Source organism: Populus alba, chromosome 8 (genome assembly GCF_005239225.2).
Source record: "Populus alba chromosome 8, ASM523922v2, whole genome shotgun sequence".
NCBI classification, from domain to species: Eukaryota; Viridiplantae; Streptophyta; class Magnoliopsida; order Malpighiales; family Salicaceae; genus Populus; species Populus alba.
Genome location: NC_133291.1, coordinates 17,435,341 through 17,456,185, shown reverse-complemented (window position 1 = coordinate 17,456,185; position 20,845 = coordinate 17,435,341). Strand labels below are relative to the sequence as shown.

The 20,845-nt window shown below is 36.3% G+C and overlaps 2 protein-coding genes across 11 annotated transcripts; both read left to right on the top strand.

Annotated features, from left to right (window-relative positions):
• Positions 1-1,993: 1,993 nt before the first annotated feature.
• On the top strand, positions 1,994-11,277 carry LOC118042359 (protein ENHANCED DISEASE RESISTANCE 2). 10 transcript variants are annotated; one of them, XM_073411081.1, is made up of 25 exons: positions 1,994-2,336; positions 2,428-2,481; positions 2,733-2,908; positions 3,089-3,163; positions 3,933-3,986; positions 4,190-4,255; positions 4,490-4,587; positions 4,934-5,001; positions 5,080-5,196; positions 5,346-5,386; positions 5,488-5,588; positions 5,884-5,979; positions 6,403-6,467; positions 6,544-6,615; positions 6,705-6,860; positions 7,930-8,102; positions 8,178-8,217; positions 8,312-8,466; positions 8,581-8,682; positions 9,003-9,047; positions 9,131-9,271; positions 9,357-9,452; positions 9,535-9,636; positions 10,568-10,738; positions 10,890-11,277. In XM_073411081.1, exons 1-24 carry the CDS (start codon positions 2,273-2,275, stop codon positions 10,673-10,675), a joined length of 2,265 nt encoding a protein of 754 aa, XP_073267182.1. In that variant the 5' UTR covers positions 1,994-2,272; the 3' UTR covers positions 10,676-10,738; positions 10,890-11,277. The 10 variants fall into 10 exon arrangements, with proteins under 10 accessions (XP_073267182.1, XP_073267184.1, XP_073267183.1 ...); XM_073411083.1 differs by having other exon boundaries at positions 1,995-2,336; positions 2,425-2,481; positions 5,098-5,196; XM_073411082.1 differs by having other exon boundaries at positions 1,995-2,336; positions 2,425-2,481; positions 5,095-5,196.
• An 8,385-nt stretch (positions 11,278-19,662) lies between these two features.
• LOC118042374 (major allergen Pru ar 1) lies at positions 19,663-20,598 on the top strand. The gene is made up of 2 exons (XM_035050023.2): positions 19,663-19,931; positions 20,106-20,598. The coding sequence occupies exons 1-2, from the start codon at positions 19,670-19,672 to the stop codon at positions 20,402-20,404; spliced, it is 561 nt and encodes a 186-aa protein (XP_034905914.1). The 5' UTR covers positions 19,663-19,669; the 3' UTR covers positions 20,405-20,598.
• The last annotated feature ends 247 nt before the right edge of the window (positions 20,599-20,845 follow it).

The following is a 20,845-nucleotide window of genomic DNA, read 5'->3' as shown; positions in this document are numbered from 1 at the left end:
TTTATGGTCCAGCAACAAACCTTTCTTCCAGTCTTCGGTCAGTTTTTGGTGAGGGCATGGCAGAAGAAAAATGCAAATGGATTGTTAAATAATGAAAGACCTGAAGGGCATGGCCAGAGCGGCGATGTCTGCGAAGTTGCTTGATAAAACTTTGAAGATGGGATTGTTTAATGGAATTGCCTTCCTCAAACCATTGCTCTATAACTGGAATCATGGAGACCCTTCGGATTTCCAGCCTCTCTTCAAACCATGATTCCTTTATCAATGGCCAGGCAAAGTCCAGTCACAAAATTGTCTCCAGAAGACGCGAAAATACAAATATCCCCCAAGTTATCTCCATTAAAACCAGTTCGAAGCCCTTTTCACAAGAAAAACCCCAACACTACTAACAAGCGTGCAAAGCCCAAGACTCGTCCTTTTGGCTCCATATTAATAACCCCAGACCACGTTTCTCCTAAGAAAGGGCAAGATAAGCCGGGGATAATGAGAAGAGTGCAAAAAACCAATTCAACCCAATAACTTAAGCTGTTAGTTGAGGTTTCAGGATATGATTTATATTATTTTCTAATACACTCCCTCAAGTGAAAGCCCTTTAAGCTTGAAACTTGCACAGACCCACATTACCTTGTGCTTAATTTTTATCAAATAAATAGGGGTGGTGAGATTCGAACTCGTGACCGCTTGGTCATCAAGGCTCTGATACCATGTCAAAGAACTATCTCAACCTAATAGCTAAAGCTGTTAGGTAAGGCCCCAAGATATGATTTATATTATTTTCTAATACACCCTCTCAACTGAAAGTTATTTGGGCTTGAAACTTGCACATGCTCATATTATCTTGTGTTTAATTTTTATCAAATAAATAGGAGCAGTGAGATTCGAATTCGTGACCGTTTGGTCGTTAAGACTCTGATACCATATCAAAGAATTATCTCAACCCAATAACTTAAACTATTAGGTAAAATCACATGATATGATTTATATTATTCTTTAATATAAAGAAAAAGATTTTGGGCATGTGAGTAGCCATCAGACGCTGGCTTTTTGCGGGTTTGGGTATTGGATGCAGGGTTTTAGGTGTTTTCCTTGGTTTGCTCTCACAGCTTCCATATGGCGAAGGGAGAGCAGTGGCGTGGGAGTTGGCTGTGAATGGTTTCACTTAGGGTTCTATTATCATTATTTATTTTTATTTAACAATAAAGTTATAATATTTATTGAGTAATTTTTCGCGCACGTAAGCTATTATAAACAATAAGATGTAAAATGTAACATTAAATTCTCAAGAGGGTCTTTCTTGTTGTTAAAGTCCTTCCCGCATATCAACTCGGGAAATTGGAGCTTGACTTAGGTGAGGTGGTCGGAAATTAATCCTCTTAAATTTGGATAATCAAGAAAATCAAGTCATGATCTAAATTAAATTCTAATGATGTAAATTTCGATGCATGTTTTTTAATTAAAAATATACGATTTTAACTAAAAAAACCTAAAATGATTTTGGTTTAAGATAATTCTAGTTAATTTACGATAATTTATGGATGTACAAATTGATATAATAATAAAGTGTTTGAGAGTATGGTAATAGTTGATTTTTAAAATTTTATTTATTGGAAAATAAATTAAAATAATATTTTTAATATCTACACATCAAAACAATTTAAAATTTAAAAATTTAATTTAAAAAAAATTAAAACTACCCTATTTGTTTTTACATTTTAAATATATTTTTGAAAAAAATTGAATTTTTATTTTATTTTTTTTAATTAATATTTTTTTTTAATATTTTCAAATCATTTTGATGCGTTAATATTAAAATTTATTTTTTTAAAATAAAAAAAATATTATTTTTAAATATTCTAAAATAAAAAATATTTTAATCCGTAACTACATCAACATTTTGAAATATCTATTAATAAGAGGGGAAAAAAAAGTCACAACTTTCTCTGACATGACTTGTAATATTTTATCTTAGTAATTTTATTATATCGAGGACGAAAGGTTTGCTGCAACAATACACGGTAGCACCAGCAAGCCACAGAAGCTGTTGTCAACACTATTCATTAACAGTATAATATTATATATAATCTCGTATCATCTTGAGATGGAGAAAACAAAGAGCGGAGGCTCATCCACATCGCACAGTGAGTCAACTCATCAAAGGAATCAGCCTATTTAAGCAAGTAGTAAGGGAGAGAAGCCGCAAGGGAACCGTTTATTTTGGTGGCTTGAAGTTGCAAGGGAGGTAGCTGGGCTGAGGCTGAGGCTGCTGCTAATCATGACTAACAGATTGAGAAGATCCCTTAAGATCAATTCCCTTTCGTCAAGCAGAAACTGGGATGGTAAGCTATACTATTCTATAATTACATCATCAACTCCCCATGACATACAATTACTTAAGTACTACTAGCTAATTTTTTCTTTGAACAGAAGAACCATCCGCCGCCAAAACCAACCGCCTGGAGTGGCTCAACATCGACATTAATGGTACTGTTTCCAGTTGTTTTCTTAATACTTGCTTAAAAATTACTAGTGTTTCCTGGTCAGGTTCTCAAACCAAGTACTGGGATGCTGTGCTATATATACTACTTTTATGGCTACTTCACGATGCTTGGAACAACCCTGTATCATTGATATATACACAAGCTGGATACATTGATGATGTAGAAAATGCGAGCAAAATAAAAATGAAAAAACCAAGTAATAATAAGATCCTCCTTTCTTTCTGTTGTTTTTAGAGAATTCTACTATTTTAGAGAAGACTGGGAGGGCAAGAGGGTCAAAATTGATATACGAAGGGTGGATGGTAAGGTGCGGAAGGAGTAAGATCGGGCGTTCATATATTCACATGAGGTACTTCACCCTGGAGCCCGGTTTCCTTTCTTATTACAAGAGGAGACCGCAAGAAAATGGGGTAACTAATTTTTTTTTTTGTTAAATTTGCACTAGTTCTTTAATAATCCCCCAAGTTTATCTCGAATGAGTTTCTGGAATTAAAAAAAAATGTATCTTTTTTATATGGATTTTCGTATATTTGGAAACGAGAATGCAGGTATGATGTTGAGTGTTAAAGTCTTTGTCTATTTTAAATTAGGTTCCAATCAAGACCCTTTTGATTGATGGCAATTGTAGGGTAGAGGATAGAGGTTTGAAGACTCATCAAGGACATGTGAGTTTTTCCTTTCAGATATATAACTATGCATAGTTCCTTATATATAGGATCATTAGCAACTTCAATAATTACATCATACTTTTTTATCAGTTTCATTTTTAAAGAATTGGAAAGTTGATGAATTTCTTTTTTGAGCAGTGGAAGTTGAGGAAATTTAATGAGGTTGGAAATTATGTATTTTTAAGTGACTTCATGGTGATGATGGAAGTCAGTAGTGGTGAGGATAATTAAATTGATGCGCATTACACTAATGCACATCAATCCAATTTCATTCCAAAACATAAATAGAAGAGTTGTGGCAATGCCATGTCTGAAGGAGGACACATCTTCTTATCAGAAAATTGCCAACTGTTTTGGTATGCAAATGAATTGGATTAGCCTCCGTTAGCGGCTTCACGCTAACTTTGTATTTGTTCATGTGAATGTGGATGTGTTTTGTGTTGAATTGAATGCTAAACAAACATTTCAAATGCTTTTTTGGAATTTGTTTTTTTTTTTTTTACCTAATGAAACCGCATCTTTGGAAGTTCGTAATTGCTTGGGTTTTTGTTTCGATTACTGTTGGAAAATTAGTTTGCTGTTGTCACTCTGGTGGCTTTGCCTCTCCTTCCTCTCTTTCTCTTTGAGTGGTCCCTTTTTCATGGAGAACCAGCTTTAGGGAGCTGGTGGTATCTTAATTAGCTGTAATGTAATTTTGCTGATGGGAGAGTTTCAATGTAATTATTGAATCTTCAAGATAACCTGAATATTGTTTTCATTTCTGCAGATGATTTTCGTCCTATCTGTTTACAACAAGAAAGAAAGGAATAATGCAATAACAGTGAGTAGTCTTTGCTCTCAGTTTCTGAAATTCTTAATGAAGATAATATCTTTAGTATCTGCCTTGGAAATAAGCAAAAACAAGATCTTTGTCTGAACACAACATTCTTAACCTTTTGCACTTCCTTAGCTTGCTGAATTTGTTGTGGCATCTGAATTATTTATAGAAAATGTTGATCCTCATGTGCTGTTTTCTTATTTCAGTTGGCGGCATTTAACATCCAGGAAGCACTGATCTGGAAGGAAAAAATTGAATCTGTAATTGATCAGGTCTCTATACTTCAGAATGTGTAAACTTTGTTATCTCCCAGTCCTTATAATTCAATACGCTTTTTCTCCTTTTGAGTTTTGGTTTGATTCACTGGTAAATATAGGTGTTCTGAAATCCTGGATGAAATATCCTTGGTTAACCATAAGATGTTCTGTTGACTCGTTACTGAACATTTTCAGTTTCTATACACTGACTGGAATGATGATGCTTATAAGACTTGTTGCATGATTTAGTTGCAGCATAACACTGTTAGTGACAAACATGCCTCATACAACTATGGATCTGGCATGGATACTGGGGTGACTGCTAGTTCATCAGAAAATGGAAGCCAGTGAGTGCCCGTTATATTTCTCTGCTAGTTTAGCTGTAAGAAGGTAGATGCCTTCATGGCATTATTTTCTGCCTGCTTTGGTAAAACTATGCTGATACTGGCAAACATATTCTGTATTTCAAGGGAATAAATTGTGCAGCAGTTCACTTTCATCTGTCTTAATTAAAAGAATTTCATTACATTTTAGGTCAGACATTTTCTACCACTACAATATTCCAGCAATTGATGTTAGATTCATCAACAATTTGAACTGCTATTGGAGCTAGTTTTATCAGCTGCTCCAACTGCCATGAAAGTCTGGTGGCAATATGCGTGTGCACTCTCCTGATTTCTGAATTGTCTGCAGGTTTGGTGAACATGAGGAAGAAGACGACACTCATACAAATTTGTTCCGGAGAAAAACAATTGGAAATGGTTTTCATGACTCCTTTCATGGAATTCAACTTATTCATTCAATCTGTTTCCAATTCTCATTTGGTTCCTAACTGGCAGTTTCTCCTGATTCAGTAGAGGACCGGACACCAGAATGTGACTCAGAATTGCCAAACCTGACCGCTAACAACCGAGCATTCTCTATAAATCATTGGCGTCTTCTAAAATGCCACAATGGTGACCTATTTCTCATAGCTTTCTTTCATCGTTTAAAAGTTCACATATAGAAGCACGTTGAAGACTTGAACTGGGAATTTGATTGCTGGCTATGTTACAGTGGTATAGATGAATTTATACTCAAGTTTTATTTGCTGTACATATGACAGGACTCCGCATTTTTGAAGAGCTTACTGAAACTGATTACCTTGTATGGAATCATTTGTTCATTTGCTTTCTGTGGTAGACTTTGGTTTGCTATGTATGAGGCTGTAATTGGTCTTGCCACCATTTATTGTTTCCTTGATGCAGCTGAGGAGCTGCAGTCAAGCAATGAAGGCTGTAGGTATTGTTAAGGCTACATGTGAAGAAATATTTGAACTTGTAATGAGCATGGATGCAACACGATTTGAGTAGGTTTTTTTTCCTTTTTCACCCCAGAACTTAATATGATGGTTTTAGAGACCCTGTTATATGTGTGTTTCCCCCTGTAGATTGATGCACTGCTGTGTGCATAATATGGTGAAAAATTCTACCTGTAGGCAATTTACTTGTATCTTTAATTATTAATGTTTTATTAACTTGACTTATTCACGAAGAACTCCTGCAAATACTTGAAGAGAATTGCTGTTTGGTATATATGATTTTACGCTATGTTCTTCGTGAACTTTGACAATTCATGAATGATATTTTTCTTGCCTTTTGCAGGTGGGATTCCACTTTCCAGCATGGTTCTTTAGTTGAAGAGGTAGATGGGCACACAGCAATACTTTATCATCGTCTTCAGCTGGACTGGTTTCCAAAGTACTATCATCCCCTACACCCCCAAATAAATTGCTTCCTCGCCTATGTCAAAATTATGAATGCATTTCATATGGAGTGTCGTTGGTCGTGTTTTCTAGTATGAAATTTCCAAAATAAAGCCATAGAAAATCCATATTAAGCTATATATCCTAATATTTTCCCTTCTTCTTTTCCAAGCCATGTATGCGCAATAATTAATTGTGTTATGAAAATCTAAGTTGCTCTCCAAGTAGGGGCATAAATACGCCAGGGTTTAACCATTTTTCCTTGAGAAAGAATAAGTAGGATGTGTTTTACATAACCTACATCGAACAGTATTTTTAAGATTACTAGTGTATATCCATATTTCAAGAGTGAAGTTCCTTTCGTTCCTTCAGAAATCACATATTATCTTTTTGTCACTTGCATATAAATGGGTTGCAGGTTTGTGTGGCCCCGTGACCTTTGCTATATAAGGTATTGGCGGCGAAATGATGATGGAAGCTATGGTAAATGTTTTTGCTTGTCCAAATCAATTTTGATCTTCTAACTTGTCACAAGCTTAACCTTCTTGTTATTGTGCAGTTGTGTTATTTCGTTCTAGAGAGCATGAAAACTGTGGTCCACAATCAGGTTATGTGCGTGCTCATGTTGAGAGTAAGTCTCAAATTCCCGTCCCTTTGGTTTGTGTTTAGGAATCTATCTTCAGAGTTTCTGATAGTTTTTAGCTACGTTCTGACTTACAGGTGGAGGTTTCAATATTTCCCCTTTGAAACCTCGTAATGGGAGACCTAGAACACAGGTGCAGCATCTTATGCAGATTGATCTAAAGGGATGGGGTGTGGGTTACATTCCATCATTTCAGCAGCATTGTCTTCTTGAGATGTTAAATAATATCGCTGGTGAGTTCCTTCTGTGATTAACTCACTGAAATCTGCCACTCTTGTCAGAAATTGATAGGTTTATTTGGCCTTTGTTGTGCTTAAAAGTTAAGCTGCTTTGATCCAACATTTTCTAGAATAGAAGTGTTGTGGAAAAAAGATTGAACAATTTATCATAGAAAAGCAGCTAAAAGCTAAGTGTGGAAGAAGCACCTCTTTCCTTGCTTCTCTTATTGACCATAGCAAGGAAAAACAATAGTATTGTATGCTAAAATTTCTCAACATCATAAATTGTCATTCTTACATGCTTTGCACTACTTCCTCTCATCTGGAAGTCTGGGTTTGGGGTTGGGTTGTAGGTGCTAATTTTTCTTTTGTTTGTTTCCTTTAATTATTTCCATTCTCATCAATATCACATCTTATGGAATTTACCATTGCTTTGTGTTTTTTTTTTTAAAAAAATTTTCATTATTGATCAAATAGAGTTGATGCCAAAGGCTAAGTAATGAAACATGTAACTGTTAAAAGGGACATGAAATATAACGATTTGGCAAAGCGTACTCCACAAAACTTCACTATATAAAATTGGAGATTACATCCACTAATCAAACACTACACAAATACCTTATTATCGAAAACCCGCTTGCATCTAGAATCTTCACAACTACCTGGCCTCGCAAAGGCAACCATTTCACAAAACCCACCGTGGCACACACCAAAGAATTCTACCATCTAAGATTTGTGGTTACTGCCTCACACCATCAATATTAGAGACGCACAAAAATTAGCCACGACACATGATATTTATACTTGCAATAAAGTCTAATTTTCATTAGGAAACATACTTCAAGTCCAGCTCCAACAAGAAAAGTCTCTTTCCATAAACAAAATATATCAACACATTTCATTCTTGTTAGGACACAACTCCATGCAATTACCAATCTAACCTAAACCATCTCACCAATTTAAGCCACAACTCAACAGTAACTTGATGTTTCTAATTCCTATTAGGTCATTGAGTAAGCACTCCTTCAATCTCAATGCTCCATTTTTTCTGGTTTAGTAATGGTTATGTTGCCTTTTTTGACAGGACTACGTGAATGGTGTGCCCAAAGAGATGAAAGAGATGCCCATACAAGAATCCCAATCATGGTCAATATGACCTCAGGTTATGTTTCACCCCAAAAAATTGTAAGTTCTGCACTGATGGATGAATACTCCGATGAGGATGAAGAATTTCAAATAACTGAGGAAGAAGAAGAGGTATGGCCGACATCTTGCCCTTGTACGATTTCTACATCAACAATGTAAACACTACTCTTGTTTCTTAATTTTCAGAATAACCCAACTCAGCATAAGAACAATTCAAAGAGAACAGGTGGATGATAGCTTCAACATTTCTTTGTTTTGCTCATTTTAATAAGTTTAATATTTTATGGAACTGTTTGGGAATTTAACAATCGTTTAAACAGTCTTGGAGGAACATCCAGTGGATCAAATTGATTTATCCTGTTTTTCTGGTAACTTATGTCGTGATGATCATGACAATGCCCATGACTGCTGGCAAATATCTGCTGGAGACAACTTCAGAGTTCGCAGCAAGCATTTTTTTCATGACAGATCAAAGGTTCCCTACTATTTTTTTCATTTTTTTAGTACATACATCTGGAGTTAGAAAGTTATCATCTTATGACCTTGTTTGTCTTACACTTATTGCACTCTATGCAATGTGCATATGAAGGTCCCTGCAGGAAAACATTTGATGGATCTTGTTGCTGTGGATTGGTTCAAGGATACGAAAAGAATGGACCATGTTGCCAGGCATCGAGGTTCTGCAGCACAAGTAAAGACCTTCCAGGCTCCCCCCCCCCCCCTCTTCTCTTTTGGTGCTGTTCATTTCTCAACTTCAAAACACACTTTTCCGAAATAATCTGTTTTGGTCTGCCAAGGGACCTTATTAAATATAAATAATCTCAATACTTTATCCAGTTGGTGTTGGTGGGCAGAGCTGCTTTTGACCATATTTGTATCTGATTAATCCTAAGAGTTGAAATAGCTTGGTCAACCTTGTCCATGTTGATTGAAAATTTTTTAAGAAGTACATGGTTGTCAATTGTATGATGGCACTAACTTACCTATGCACTTCTTTAAATGCCGGTGTAGGTTGCTTCTGATAAAGGGCTTTTCTCTGTGGTTTTTAATCTGCAAGTAAGTTTATTCTACCAGGTGGTGTGAATTTCAGTTGCTCCATTTCAACAATGAGCAACTGTGTTTTATCTCATTTATCACAGGTACCTGGTTCAACACACTACAGCATGGTATTTTACTTTGTGACGAAGGAATTAGTACCTGGATCTCTCTTGCAACGATTTGTTGATGGTGATGATGAATTCCGAAACAGTAGGTTTAAGCTTCTTCCATCAGTTCTACAGGTAGTGTTTTTGAATCCTGCAGGGTACACGGATATGTGCAATGAGTTCAGCATGACTAAGTTGCTTTCTATATTGAACCATGCAGGGTTCATGGATTATGCGCCAAAGTGTAGGAAGCACTCCATGTTTATTGGGAAAAGCAGTTGAGTGCAACTACATCCGTGGTCCCAAGTACCTTGAAGTAAGTACCACACAAATCTGTAACTGTGGAATTGCTTGAACAACACAATAGCATGGTCTAAACTAGTTTTATGCATCTGTAGGTCGATGTTGATATTGGTTCTTCTGCTGTTGCTTCTGGAGTTCTGTGGCTTGTAATGGGCACAATTCCAACATTGGTGGTTGACATGGCTTTCCTAGTACAGGTGTGTCATATGGGAGGCTCTATTTTATAGAATCATCTCAGTTATTTATATGACCAGGAAGGCTACCAAGCCTGTTTGTTTCTACGTTTCATAAGTTTTTTTGAAAAAATTTGAAATTTTTTTATTAATTTTAAATTAATATGTTTTTAATGTTTTCAAATTATTTTGATATGCTATTGTCAAAAATAATAATAAAAAAAAAAATCGTTGGCATGTTTTTTGACAAGAAAAGTTATTTGAAAAGCAACTGCAGCTACACTGCCAAACAAGCTCTGAAATTACGGACAATGCATTCATACTCATGAGCAAGCTACAAGGTTTAAGAGGACTAAGCCTTTATGATCACGTTCTAGGATTAGTATGCTATGTTGTAATAAAAAAAATTAACTTGATTGTTCATTAGTCTAAAGCAAGTTTCATCAACATTTTGAAAATATGAAAACCAAGTTTATCTAGGAAATTTGGTTTAGAAGTTTTTACTTTAAGAGAGATTTGATCGATGATTGATTGGGGGAAAAGTAGTAAGGTAAAACTGAAACAGGAAACAACTTATCTCAGCTATGATGCATAGTCACTGCCCTTAAAGAATATGTTTACAAAAAAATGAAATGAAAAAAAGCACTTTGGATGTCTCTTTCAAGCTCCCTTGGTAATGTTGCCATAGCATGTGCATCCTTTCGTGTTCTACATTCGTTGTAATGCTTCATCGCTCATTTCAAGCGGGGCTAAAAGTAGTTGCTATTAGTGTGATAGCCAGGGAATATTGCTCTGGCTGGATTTTGGTAATTGCTGGTATGGTAACGATGCAAGCTGCTCTTATGCTTTGAGATTTATGTATATATAGCGATGCATGGAGAGGCAATACTAAATCATTTACCGTGGATCTGTTAAAATTTTACCATTCTCCTTTTAATTTTCCCCTTTTTTACAGGCAAATACTAAAGAAGAATTGCCAGAGCAGTTGATTGGTGCTGTCCGTGTTTCTCACATTGAGCTTTCATCAGCTATGGTTCCCAGATTGCATCCAGATTCTTCATGACTAGCAGAGATCATTCGCTATTGATTTTGACAATAAATCATTTCTTCAGACTTAAATATGCAGGTGTTTTATCACAAAAAGGATATATATATATATATGCATGTGTTTCATTCCAATTTCAATGCTTCATGCTGGATTCCTGAATAAAGATGCTAATGGGGTTTAAAATACAGTGATAACCATCTGATTGATCTACCGGTTCAAATTTTTTAAGGGGCAGAGCAAGTCTGGAACAGCTTTTGCTTCAGCTTCAATAGTTCTAAACACGATCTACCTCATCTTCAGCAGCAGGAACAGGTTCAAGATGATGTGAGGCGTGAAACTTGCTAGAAATGGTATACACTAGAGTTCTAAAACCAAATTACTAACGAAAGCACATTTAAGGACTCAACAAGGAGATGACAATTCAACGAGAGTACACAAATCTAGACATGCCAAGTGTGGCTATTTTCATTCAAGTCCAGGGATTACATTAACAGGCAACTCGTTTCTTACCCTTGTCAAAGTTAGAATTATATGTATTCTTCACGTTGTATTCTAACTCTAACTAGGAAAATAATAAACTAAGAAAATACTATCAGGAAAGAAATAGAATTGCAGCAGCTCCTAATGTTTGTGGAGGCTTTTGGTCACGGCACTATAGGGATCCCTTTTCCAGATTTGCATCACCCTGTGCCAAGAGCATAGGAAAACGATAAATAATCAACAAATGTTGTTGAAACCAACCAAAATGTTCAGCCACATGCATGCTTAAGGGAATCAGGACCAACTTGAGCAGATATGGTGAGCTTATCAAATCACACCTTGTGATGCTGGGCCCTGTATGACACTATATGGATTGTAGGTTTTTGATGGTATTCAACTATTGTTGAAACGAACACAAGAGGAGCAATTTTTGCCTTGCTGCATCAAATATGTGAATATCGTTTCCTGCAATTACAAGAGGAAAGAAAGCTCTCACACACTATGAATATCGTTTCCTGAGTTTTACCTGGAAACATGCATAATCAAAGGTTAGCAGGTTATATATGTGAAGGTTTGGGAAAGGAAACAAATAAGATAATTCCTGATTATCAGTAGCTTGGTTAGCAGATTGTCACAACTCAGGAAAATACTAAGACAATACGAAGACTAGGTATCTTGACACTTATCCAATTTCGGAATTTTGATTAACAAAAGTATAACAATACGAAGACTTGTCATCATTAAAGTTCCAAGTTCCAAAGTTGGCATTTTTCATTAAAGTCAAAATGAAAAATGCAGTTCCTTGGAGCAAACATGACTTAGCTGTAAGGTCTTTCATTCTCAGTACTCCAGATAGTTTTGGCTAAAAAGTAAAGAAAGCACGTGCACAAGGAACTTGTCAATTGGTGGTGCCAATTTCGTTTTCACTCTTCCTTCATTGCATTAAACACAAGGAAATTTATAAACTTCTCTGTTTCTGCTTCGTGGATAAGGCAATTCAAGGCCTGTTTTCTAACATGAAATCCAGTAATGCACAGAAACAAGAGTTCATTGATGCAAAATAAACAGTTGATGTTCTTGAGGTCGTTTTGATTTCTTTTTGTTGTATAAAATATTTGATGGCTACAAGTGGGACAACAAATATCCACCCCCCCCCTCTCCCCGCGAAAGAAGATTGTGGGTCAATGCTTTGGTTTGATGCTCTAAGCTTTATTTGCCTAGTTGACGAGTTTTCGTAGAATAGTCCAGCCGGTCACGTTTTGGTTGAGAGACTAAGCCCATTTAAATCTGTCTCATTGTTATTTTATTTATTTGAAATTATTTATGTTAAACAGTTTGATTTGATGGGCTGAGTCCAATAATGAGATGTTTTAGGGTTTGACTATTTATATGTTTCTCTGTCATTTTATGAGATAGTTTTAATGATTAATAAAAATATTGCAGACTTTTCATATCTTCAATCCCCTTTCTTCTCTTCTTTAGCTTTCTTTTTTCTCTAAAGCTTCTTTCTTTTCTTACTTTAATTCTGATTATTTATTGTTCTGCATCAAATTTGGTATCAGAGCCAGGATTTTAATTATTCTTACAATTAAACGATCCATATTTTATGCTAAACCCTAGATCCGATTTGATCTAAAAAAAAAGGAAACACTATTCATCTTCTCCACTAGCAAACCGCCACAATCAACATTGGTCATTGTTCATCATCAAAACTTAGCAAATCTGGAAAACATCGATTATAGCGTGCATCAACGCCGATCAGAAATTCTGCATCAACGCCAGTCACAGCATGACCCACGACGACAAATTCTCCTACAGAAGGCCACTCCCTACGTCACCAACATATCACATCAAATGGTCTTCAGCGACGCCTCCATAGGACCACAGTAGACCTGCGGCTTCAGCAACAAAATTAGCATAAAAAACAACCAAACGCAGCTACCTATAAAACCCATCACAACCAACATCGATTCGTGGTTCACAGCAGCAAAGGCAGGCAATGCAACAGATCGTCATCTGCCACCGTCCATAGTGTCATCACTCTCAGCAGCAATAACGTATCCACGTAACAATAGGCCCATCGTCTAGCAACGACATCACAGACACCACAGCCCTTTCCTCGCACCACCAACCCCAAGAAGAATCACAGAGCCACGTTTCTTAAGCCATCGCCGCCAGCAGCGACGACAGGTTACATGAGGTAGGGAAGAAGGAAACAGAAGCTTCCCAAGCAAAATAATTAACCCTACCACGTCAGCACTCTGAAGCAGCATCTATCTCATCAGTCGCGTCATCTACCACATAATCCTTCATTGCCATATCATCCGGTCATAAATTCTTTTACCCATTAAAAATCATCATTCTTGTTATGCTTTTACACTTGTTAACCAAGATTTAACATTAATATTATTATTTGTGCTTGCCTGTAAATAAATTACATAGCCCGCCTTTGAATTGAATTACTTAATTTTAAGCTTGTTTATTGGCATTGAAGATATGATCCTCTTAATTAATTGTGGAGCTTGTTAAATTCATGGGAAGACTAAAACATTATGTTTGGATTACTTGTGTGCATTTAGAGGACTTACGTTACTTGCTTGTAAATTTTCCTAGTTTAACATGTCATTACTTAGTCTCTAAGAAAAAAAAATAAAAAAAGGAAAAAAAATTAATTAATTAATTATTAGCTATAATTTTATTTTACGTTTTTACTTACAAGTGTTGTTGGTGATTTCCGTCATAGTCTTAGCATTAGTTTTTGCATGCATTTACATAGTGGTTGTCTAGTACACAATCTAAAAGTCATAGCTACCATGGACCCGAACTCTAGTAATGCTCTTAGAGATATTCAAGAGCAATTACAACTTATGCAAAAGGAAGTGAACAACATGTCCAATCAAATGAACAACCTTTTCTAGGAGGGTGGAGTCCATAGAAACTTTGCAAGTAAGACAGTCTAGTGAGAGTGAACATTCTCATGATAACCATAGAAATCCTTGAAAACCAGTTCCTCGTAGGAACCACTAACTTAACCAACACTAGGGTCACAATGACTTTGATGACCGTAACGATAGTGAGCATTCCAATAATTACCGTCAAAGACCAGTTCATCCTAGGAACTGTCAATACAACCATAATTAAGGCCATCACGACTATAAAAACCCTGACGAGCAAGTCATGAGACATATTAAAGTAGAAGCCCCAACTTTGAGGGTCAACTTGACCCGTGGATCTTTGATAGATGGATCCATGACATGGATCAATTCTATGGTTGGTATAATTTATTTGAGAAGAGTAGGGTAAGATTTGCAAAGATGAAACTTAGTGGGACCACTTAACTTTATGGGGAAAGTGTAGAAGAGTCGTTGGTTAGGAGAGGTCAAGCTCCTATTACTGATTGGGTTGAAATGAAGACTAAGTTAGAAGAAAAGTATTTGCCTCGTTCTTATAGAGAAAATCTTTTGAACCAGTGGAATAACTTGAGGCAAGTCTGCCAATGAATATGTGGCACAATTTGATGAGTATAGGATTGTAGATTTAGAAAAGGCTTAAATGATGACCTTAGAAGAGAGGTTATGCTTAGAGGTTTGTCCACCCTTAATGAAGCGTATACCCTAATAAAAAATTATGACTTGGCCATAAAAAGCCAGTGGATAAGATGTCAAGACACTCGTAATACCCCTTCTAGATCCCAACCTGGTAGTAATAACTATATTGGGTGCCCCACCTTGTAAACCCAATCCTTTGATTTCCCAGATACCTAGAGAAAACAAGGGTAAAGGTATTTTTCATGAAGCACCTAAGATAACCTCACGAATTCAGTGTTTTAAGTGTCAGAGTTTTGGTCATATTTCCTCTAGTTGCCCTAATAAAACTCTGTTTATCAAGGGGCAAGAGGATATGGGTGAAGAAAATACTTGTGATGATAAGATATATGAACCCAATCCCGATGATTTTCAGGATCTAAATGATGAGGAGGATGAGTCCAACTTGCTAGGATGTGTTAGGTCTATATCCACTCAAATCAAGACAACTAGGTTAAATGAAGTTAGATGCGCTTTAACACAGCCTAAAGGAACTGAGGATTGGAGAAGGACTGCTATTTTTTACACTTACATTAAATGTGGAGGTAAAGTGTGTAAGATCATCATAGACAGTGGCAGTTGTATCAATGTAGTTTCCTCAGGTAGTGTATCCCGCTTAGGTTTAAAGTCTGTTCCACACCCTAAACCTTATAGTGTGTCCTGGGTTAATGATACATTTATAGCGGTCAAAGAGAGATGTCTTTTTCCCATAAAGTTCTTGGACTATCATGATGAAATTTGGTGTGATGTCATTCACATATATGTAGGGCATGTCATTTTGGGTAGGCCTTGGTTATATGATTTGGACGTTACAATCATTAGGCGATCAAATTCTTTTTCATTCACTTTTCAAGGTAAAAAAATCCAACTTATTGGATTGCCTCCAAGGTCTAATGATAATGGTCAAAAGAAGAATAAAGTGCAAGAATGAGGGCTTAACATAATAAGTCCTAGGGAGTTTGATAAGGAGATTTGTGAAGAGTCTGTTGTGTTTGTTGTAATGGCTAAAGAGATTGTAGAAGACTTTTTAAAAGAGTCATCTAAAGAGCTAAGAGAAATGTTGAAAGAATTTCTAGATGTTTTCCCTTATGAATTGCCTGATGCTTTACTCTCTATGCGTGATGTTCAACACGCCATAGATTTTATCCCTGGTGCCACATTACCAAACTTGCCTCACTATAAGATGAACCCGAGTAAACATGCTGAATTGCAAAGGCAAGTATGTGAGTTGTTACAAAAGGGATTTATACGAGAGAGTTTGAGCCCTTGTGCAGTACCTGCACTGTTAACACCTAAGAAAGATGGATCATAAAGAATGTGTGTAGATAGTTGAGCCATCAATAGGATTACAATTAAGTATCACTTTCCAATTCCTCGATTGGATGATATGCTAGATATGATGGCAAAAGCCCATATCTTCTATAAGATTGACTTGAAGAGTGGGGGTATCATCAGATTAGGATCTGTCCGGGAGATAAGTGGAAAACAACATTTAAGACTAAAGATGGTTTGAATGAATGGTTAGGCATGCCTTTTAGCCTTTCCAATACACCAAACACTTTTATGAGAGTAATGACACAAGTGCTTAGGCTATTTATGGGAAAGTTCTTTGTAGTATACTTTGATTTATTCTTATTTATAGCAAAACCAAGGAAGAGCATTTCGATTATTTTATTCAAGTTTGTACTACCCTAAGAAAGGCAAGTTTGTTTGCAAATGTCAAAAAGTGTTCCTTTTTTACAGATCAAGTGGTCTTTTTAGGGTTTATAGTGTCATGGAAAGGAGTCTCTGTTGATCCCCAGAAAGTCCAAGCGATAGTAGATTGGCTAAGCCTAAGACTATTCATGAGGTTTGTAGTTTTCATGGGTTTGTGATTTTTTTTCATCGTTTCATTAAGGGATTTAGCACTATCATATCCCCTATTACAGATTGTTTGAAACAAGGTGAGTTTCAGTGGAGTAAAGAAGCTAATAAAGCATTTGAGGAGGTTAAGAAGAGGATGATGGAGGCCTCAATAATGCGGTTACCTGACTTTACTAAGGTGTTTAAAGTAAAATGTGATGCTTCAGAAGACGATATAGATGGAGTACTTGGTCAAGAACGTCACCTTGTAGCCTACTTTAGTGAGAAACTTATTGAGGCAAAACAAAAGTACTTATGATAAGGAGTTTTATGTAGTGGTTCAAGCTTTGTGCTATTGACACCATTACTTGTTACTACAGGAGTTTGTTCTTTACTCCAACCATGAGGCCCTCCACTATCTTAACTCCTAAAAGAAGCTCAATCACAGGCATGGTCATTGGGTTGAATATTTGCAAGCATATTCATTTGTTTTGAAACATAAATCTAGAATAGAGAATAAAGCTGCAAATGCCTTGAGTCGTTGGGTAACGATGTTATCTGTAATGAGTGTTGAAGTCACATGATTTGAGAGACTAAAAAAAAAGTATGAATCTTGATCAGAATTTGGAGAAATGTACTTGGCATTGAAGGATGAGAATCACCGTATTATAAATGCTTATCACCTCCAAGATAGATATTTATTTCGAGATAATAAGCTTTGTAACTCAAAAACATCTGTGCGTGAATTTTTGATATAGAAGATTCATGTTGAATGTCTCTCAGGATATTTTGAAAGGAATAAAACCATCAAAGAAGTGGAATGTCAATTTTTCTGGTCTAGCTTGAAAAGAGATGTCGCTAAATTGGTAGGTCAATGTCGAACTTGCCAACTAGCTAAGCATAGAAAACAAAATATTGGTCTTTACACCCCGTTGCCCATTCCCAGTTGCCCTTGGCAAGATGTAAGCATGGATTTTGTGCTTGGCTTCCACGTACTGCAAAGAAACATGATTCTATTTTTGTGGTTGTCAATCGCTTCTCTAAGATGACCCATTTTATTCCTTGTATTAAGACCACATATGCTTCAAGATTTGCAAAACTCTATTTTGGCAAGATTGTTAAGTTATATGGTCTTCCCCAAACCATAGTTTCGGATAGGGATGTTAGATTTACAAGTTATTTCTGGAAAACCCTTTGGCATATGGTGGGAACCAAATTGAATTTTTCTAATACTTACCACCCCTAAACTGATGGTCAAACTGAGGTGGTTAACAGGAGTTTAGGCAACCTTTTAAGGTGTTTATTGAGTGATCATAATAGGAATTGGGATCTGATTCTTCCTACGGCCCAGTTTTCCTATAATAGCTCTATCAATAGGTCAATAGGCATGAGTCTCTTTAAAGTTGTACATGGTTACAACCCTAGAAAACCTTTAGACCTTCTTCCCATGTCCGTTCATGCTAGAGTGTCTAAGTTAGCCAAGTCTTTTGCACGTAGAATTCAGGATTTGCATATTGAGATCACTAAACAATTCAAGCCAGTGATGCGTAATATAAACTTCAAGCTGATTTATATAAATGACATAATGAGTTTAATATGGGAGACTATATTATGATACGGATTAGGCCCGAGCGGTTTTCTTCGAGAACTAATTGAAAATTACATGCACGTAGTGCCAGGCCTTTCAAAGTGCTACAACGGGTTGGTCCAAATGCTTATGTTCTTGATTTACCACATGATTTTGGCATTAGCTCTACATTTAACATTGAGGATCTAGTTGCATACCATAAGCCACTTTCTATCCCAAATGATCCATTTGAAATACCATTTAACTCCCTTCCTAATGATCCTATTGAAACCTATATCCCTTTCACCTTGACATCAGCACAAAAGGATAATATTGATGCTATTCTGGATGAACAAGTTGTTTTTAATAGGAACGGTGAGGTTCAACGGTTTCTAGTTTGCTGGGTGGGCCGACCTGAGTCAGATTGCACTTGGATCACTAGAGATACTTTGCAGCAGATTGATCCAAATCTTTAGGAGTACTATCAGAGTTGGCCAGTGCTAAACTCGACGGGGTCGAGTTTCTCCAACCCCAGGAGAGTTGGTGGGGACACTACACCCACACCGCAAATTACACAGGTATATGGACGGATACGGCGTATGGAAACCTAGCCTGTTACGCTTTGGTTGGAAGATTAAGCTCATTTGGACCTGTCTCATTGTTATTTTATTTATTTGAAATTATTTATATTAAACAGTTTGATTTGGTGGGCCGAGCCCAATAGTGAGATGTTTTAGGGTTTTACTATTTATATATTTCTCTGTTATTTTGTGAGACAATTTTAATGATGAATAAAAATATTGCAGACTTTGTTTATCTCCAATCTCCTTTTTTTTTTTTTTTAGCTTTCTTCTTTTTATAAATCTTCTTTCTTTTCTTGCTTTAATTCTTATTATTTATTATCCCGCATCAGTTTATGCACTAGAGCTTGGGAACACACAAAAAGAATTAATCTTCTAATTTTGGACTTTCCCATAACATTGCTAGATTCATATTGGAACTCAAGTCTACACACTATGTTTTCATGGCATCCAGGCTCATAACACGTTTTGATATGGTGGATAATCTAAAAAGCTCAACAATCTCTCCATGTATTTTAAATGCCTACCTATCAAAATCTCTGCTTCTGACTTTTGACTCTATGAACTTGTGCTATGGGATATTCGCTAATTGTCTGAAAGCAATACTTTCCTCCATGAGAGATGGTTTCAGTTAGAGGATCTAAACCGTAGTGAAGGGAAAATAGTCAATTCAAACCCAAGCCCTAATCCTCTCTTGAAAAATTGACGGGGGCGGCTTATAAATATATCATCTAGAATCAAATGAGAATTATCTTCAAATTTCAGAGTCACTTTCCTTGACTTGGAGAGCAAATACCATTAAAAAAAAAAATACGTTGATTTTTTCTTCTTTCAAAAAGACACCGAGAGCCAAATTCATGAAGAAATTTCGTTAACGTATTTGACCATTTACTAAAATTCACATGAGATAACCTTCACTTCCATCCTATAAATACCACGTCTACTTATCTCATACATGTACCACAAAACCATCCTTCAACTCCAAATATTCTACTCCTTGTCGATCTTCTCTGATCATTCTATCTACATTACAATGGGTGTCATCACTTTGGAAAATGAATTCCTCGTTGCTGTGTCTCCAGCCAAGCTTTTCAAGGCATATTGCCTTGACACCGACGCTCTTATGCCTAAAATTCTACCAGAATATATCAAGAGCTCTGAGATAATTGAAGGGAATGGAGGACCAGGAACTGTCAGGAAGATTACTTTTGTTGAAGGCAAGTGTGTGTGTTAATCTCTACCTAGTTTTTACACTTGAAATTAGTTTTTATTGTATTTTAAAAAAAAAAGATTGAACTTCACCTATAGCTTCAAGTAAGAATCTAAGTTTGTTGATCACAGAACATGCATATTTTGATCAAACAAGTAACAATCTAAGTTTTCATTTGCAGGGAAAGGGCTCAATTATGTGAAGCAAAAGATTGAAGCAATCGACGAAGAGAACTTCACCTATAGCTTCAGCGTGATTGAAGCTGACGTTTGGAAGTTCGCCGAAGTTGAGAAAGTTATTTACGAGAACAAGTTTGTGCCTACTCCTGAAGGAGGATCCATCTGCAAGAGAACCAGCACATATCACATCAAAGGTGATGGTGAGATCAACAAAGATAAAATCAAGGACGTATATGGCAAAAAGACACAGGCCTTGTTCAAGGTCGTTGAAGCTTACTTCTTGGCAAATCCTGATGCCTAAATCTGAAAATTTCAAGTTTTTTTTGTATTATTATTTGTGTGAGATAATATAGGCGTGTATTCGGTGTGGCTTTCATGTTTTTACTCATAATAATTTGTGCTTGGGGTTTTGGGGTTACTTGTATTGTTTTGAAAAGAGTAAAAGTTGCTGTATTCAAAATGCATAATAAAAATTATGTTTTGATTGTGATCAAAGGTTATTGAAGAGCAAGAACTCGAGACTTTTCTTCTCCTTTCTTATTTGCAGGATTTAAGAAATTCTTCCAGATTTAGGAGCTTTCATGGTCATTGATGGCAGAAAGCCAGACAAAATTAGCTTCTCCAGCAACCTGGGAGTCTAATTTATATTTTTAGTCACTGTAGTATACCTGTCCATACCAAGTTACGGTCTGCGCTATTTGTGTAGACATAATCTCGTAACAGCTAATTATGTCTATAAAAA

Excerpts from the sequence above, each read along its gene's own strand:
- LOC118042359 (XM_073411080.1), top strand. The coding sequence starts at position 2,273 with ATGACTAACAGATTGAGAAGATCCCTTAAGATCAATTCCCTTTCGTCA. Across the intron at positions 2,909-3,088 it reads GGAGACCGCAAGAAAATGGG|GTTCCAATCAAGACCCTTTT; the intron begins GTAACTAATTTT and ends ATTTTAAATTAG. Across the intron at positions 8,103-8,177 it reads TAACTGAGGAAGAAGAAGAG|AATAACCCAACTCAGCATAA; the intron begins GTATGGCCGACA and ends CTTAATTTTCAG.
- LOC118042374 (XM_035050023.2), top strand. The coding sequence starts at position 19,670 with ATGTACCACAAAACCATCCTTCAACTCCAAATATTCTACTCCTTGTCG. Across the intron at positions 19,932-20,105 it reads GAAGATTACTTTTGTTGAAG|GGAAAGGGCTCAATTATGTG; the intron begins GCAAGTGTGTGT and ends TTTCATTTGCAG.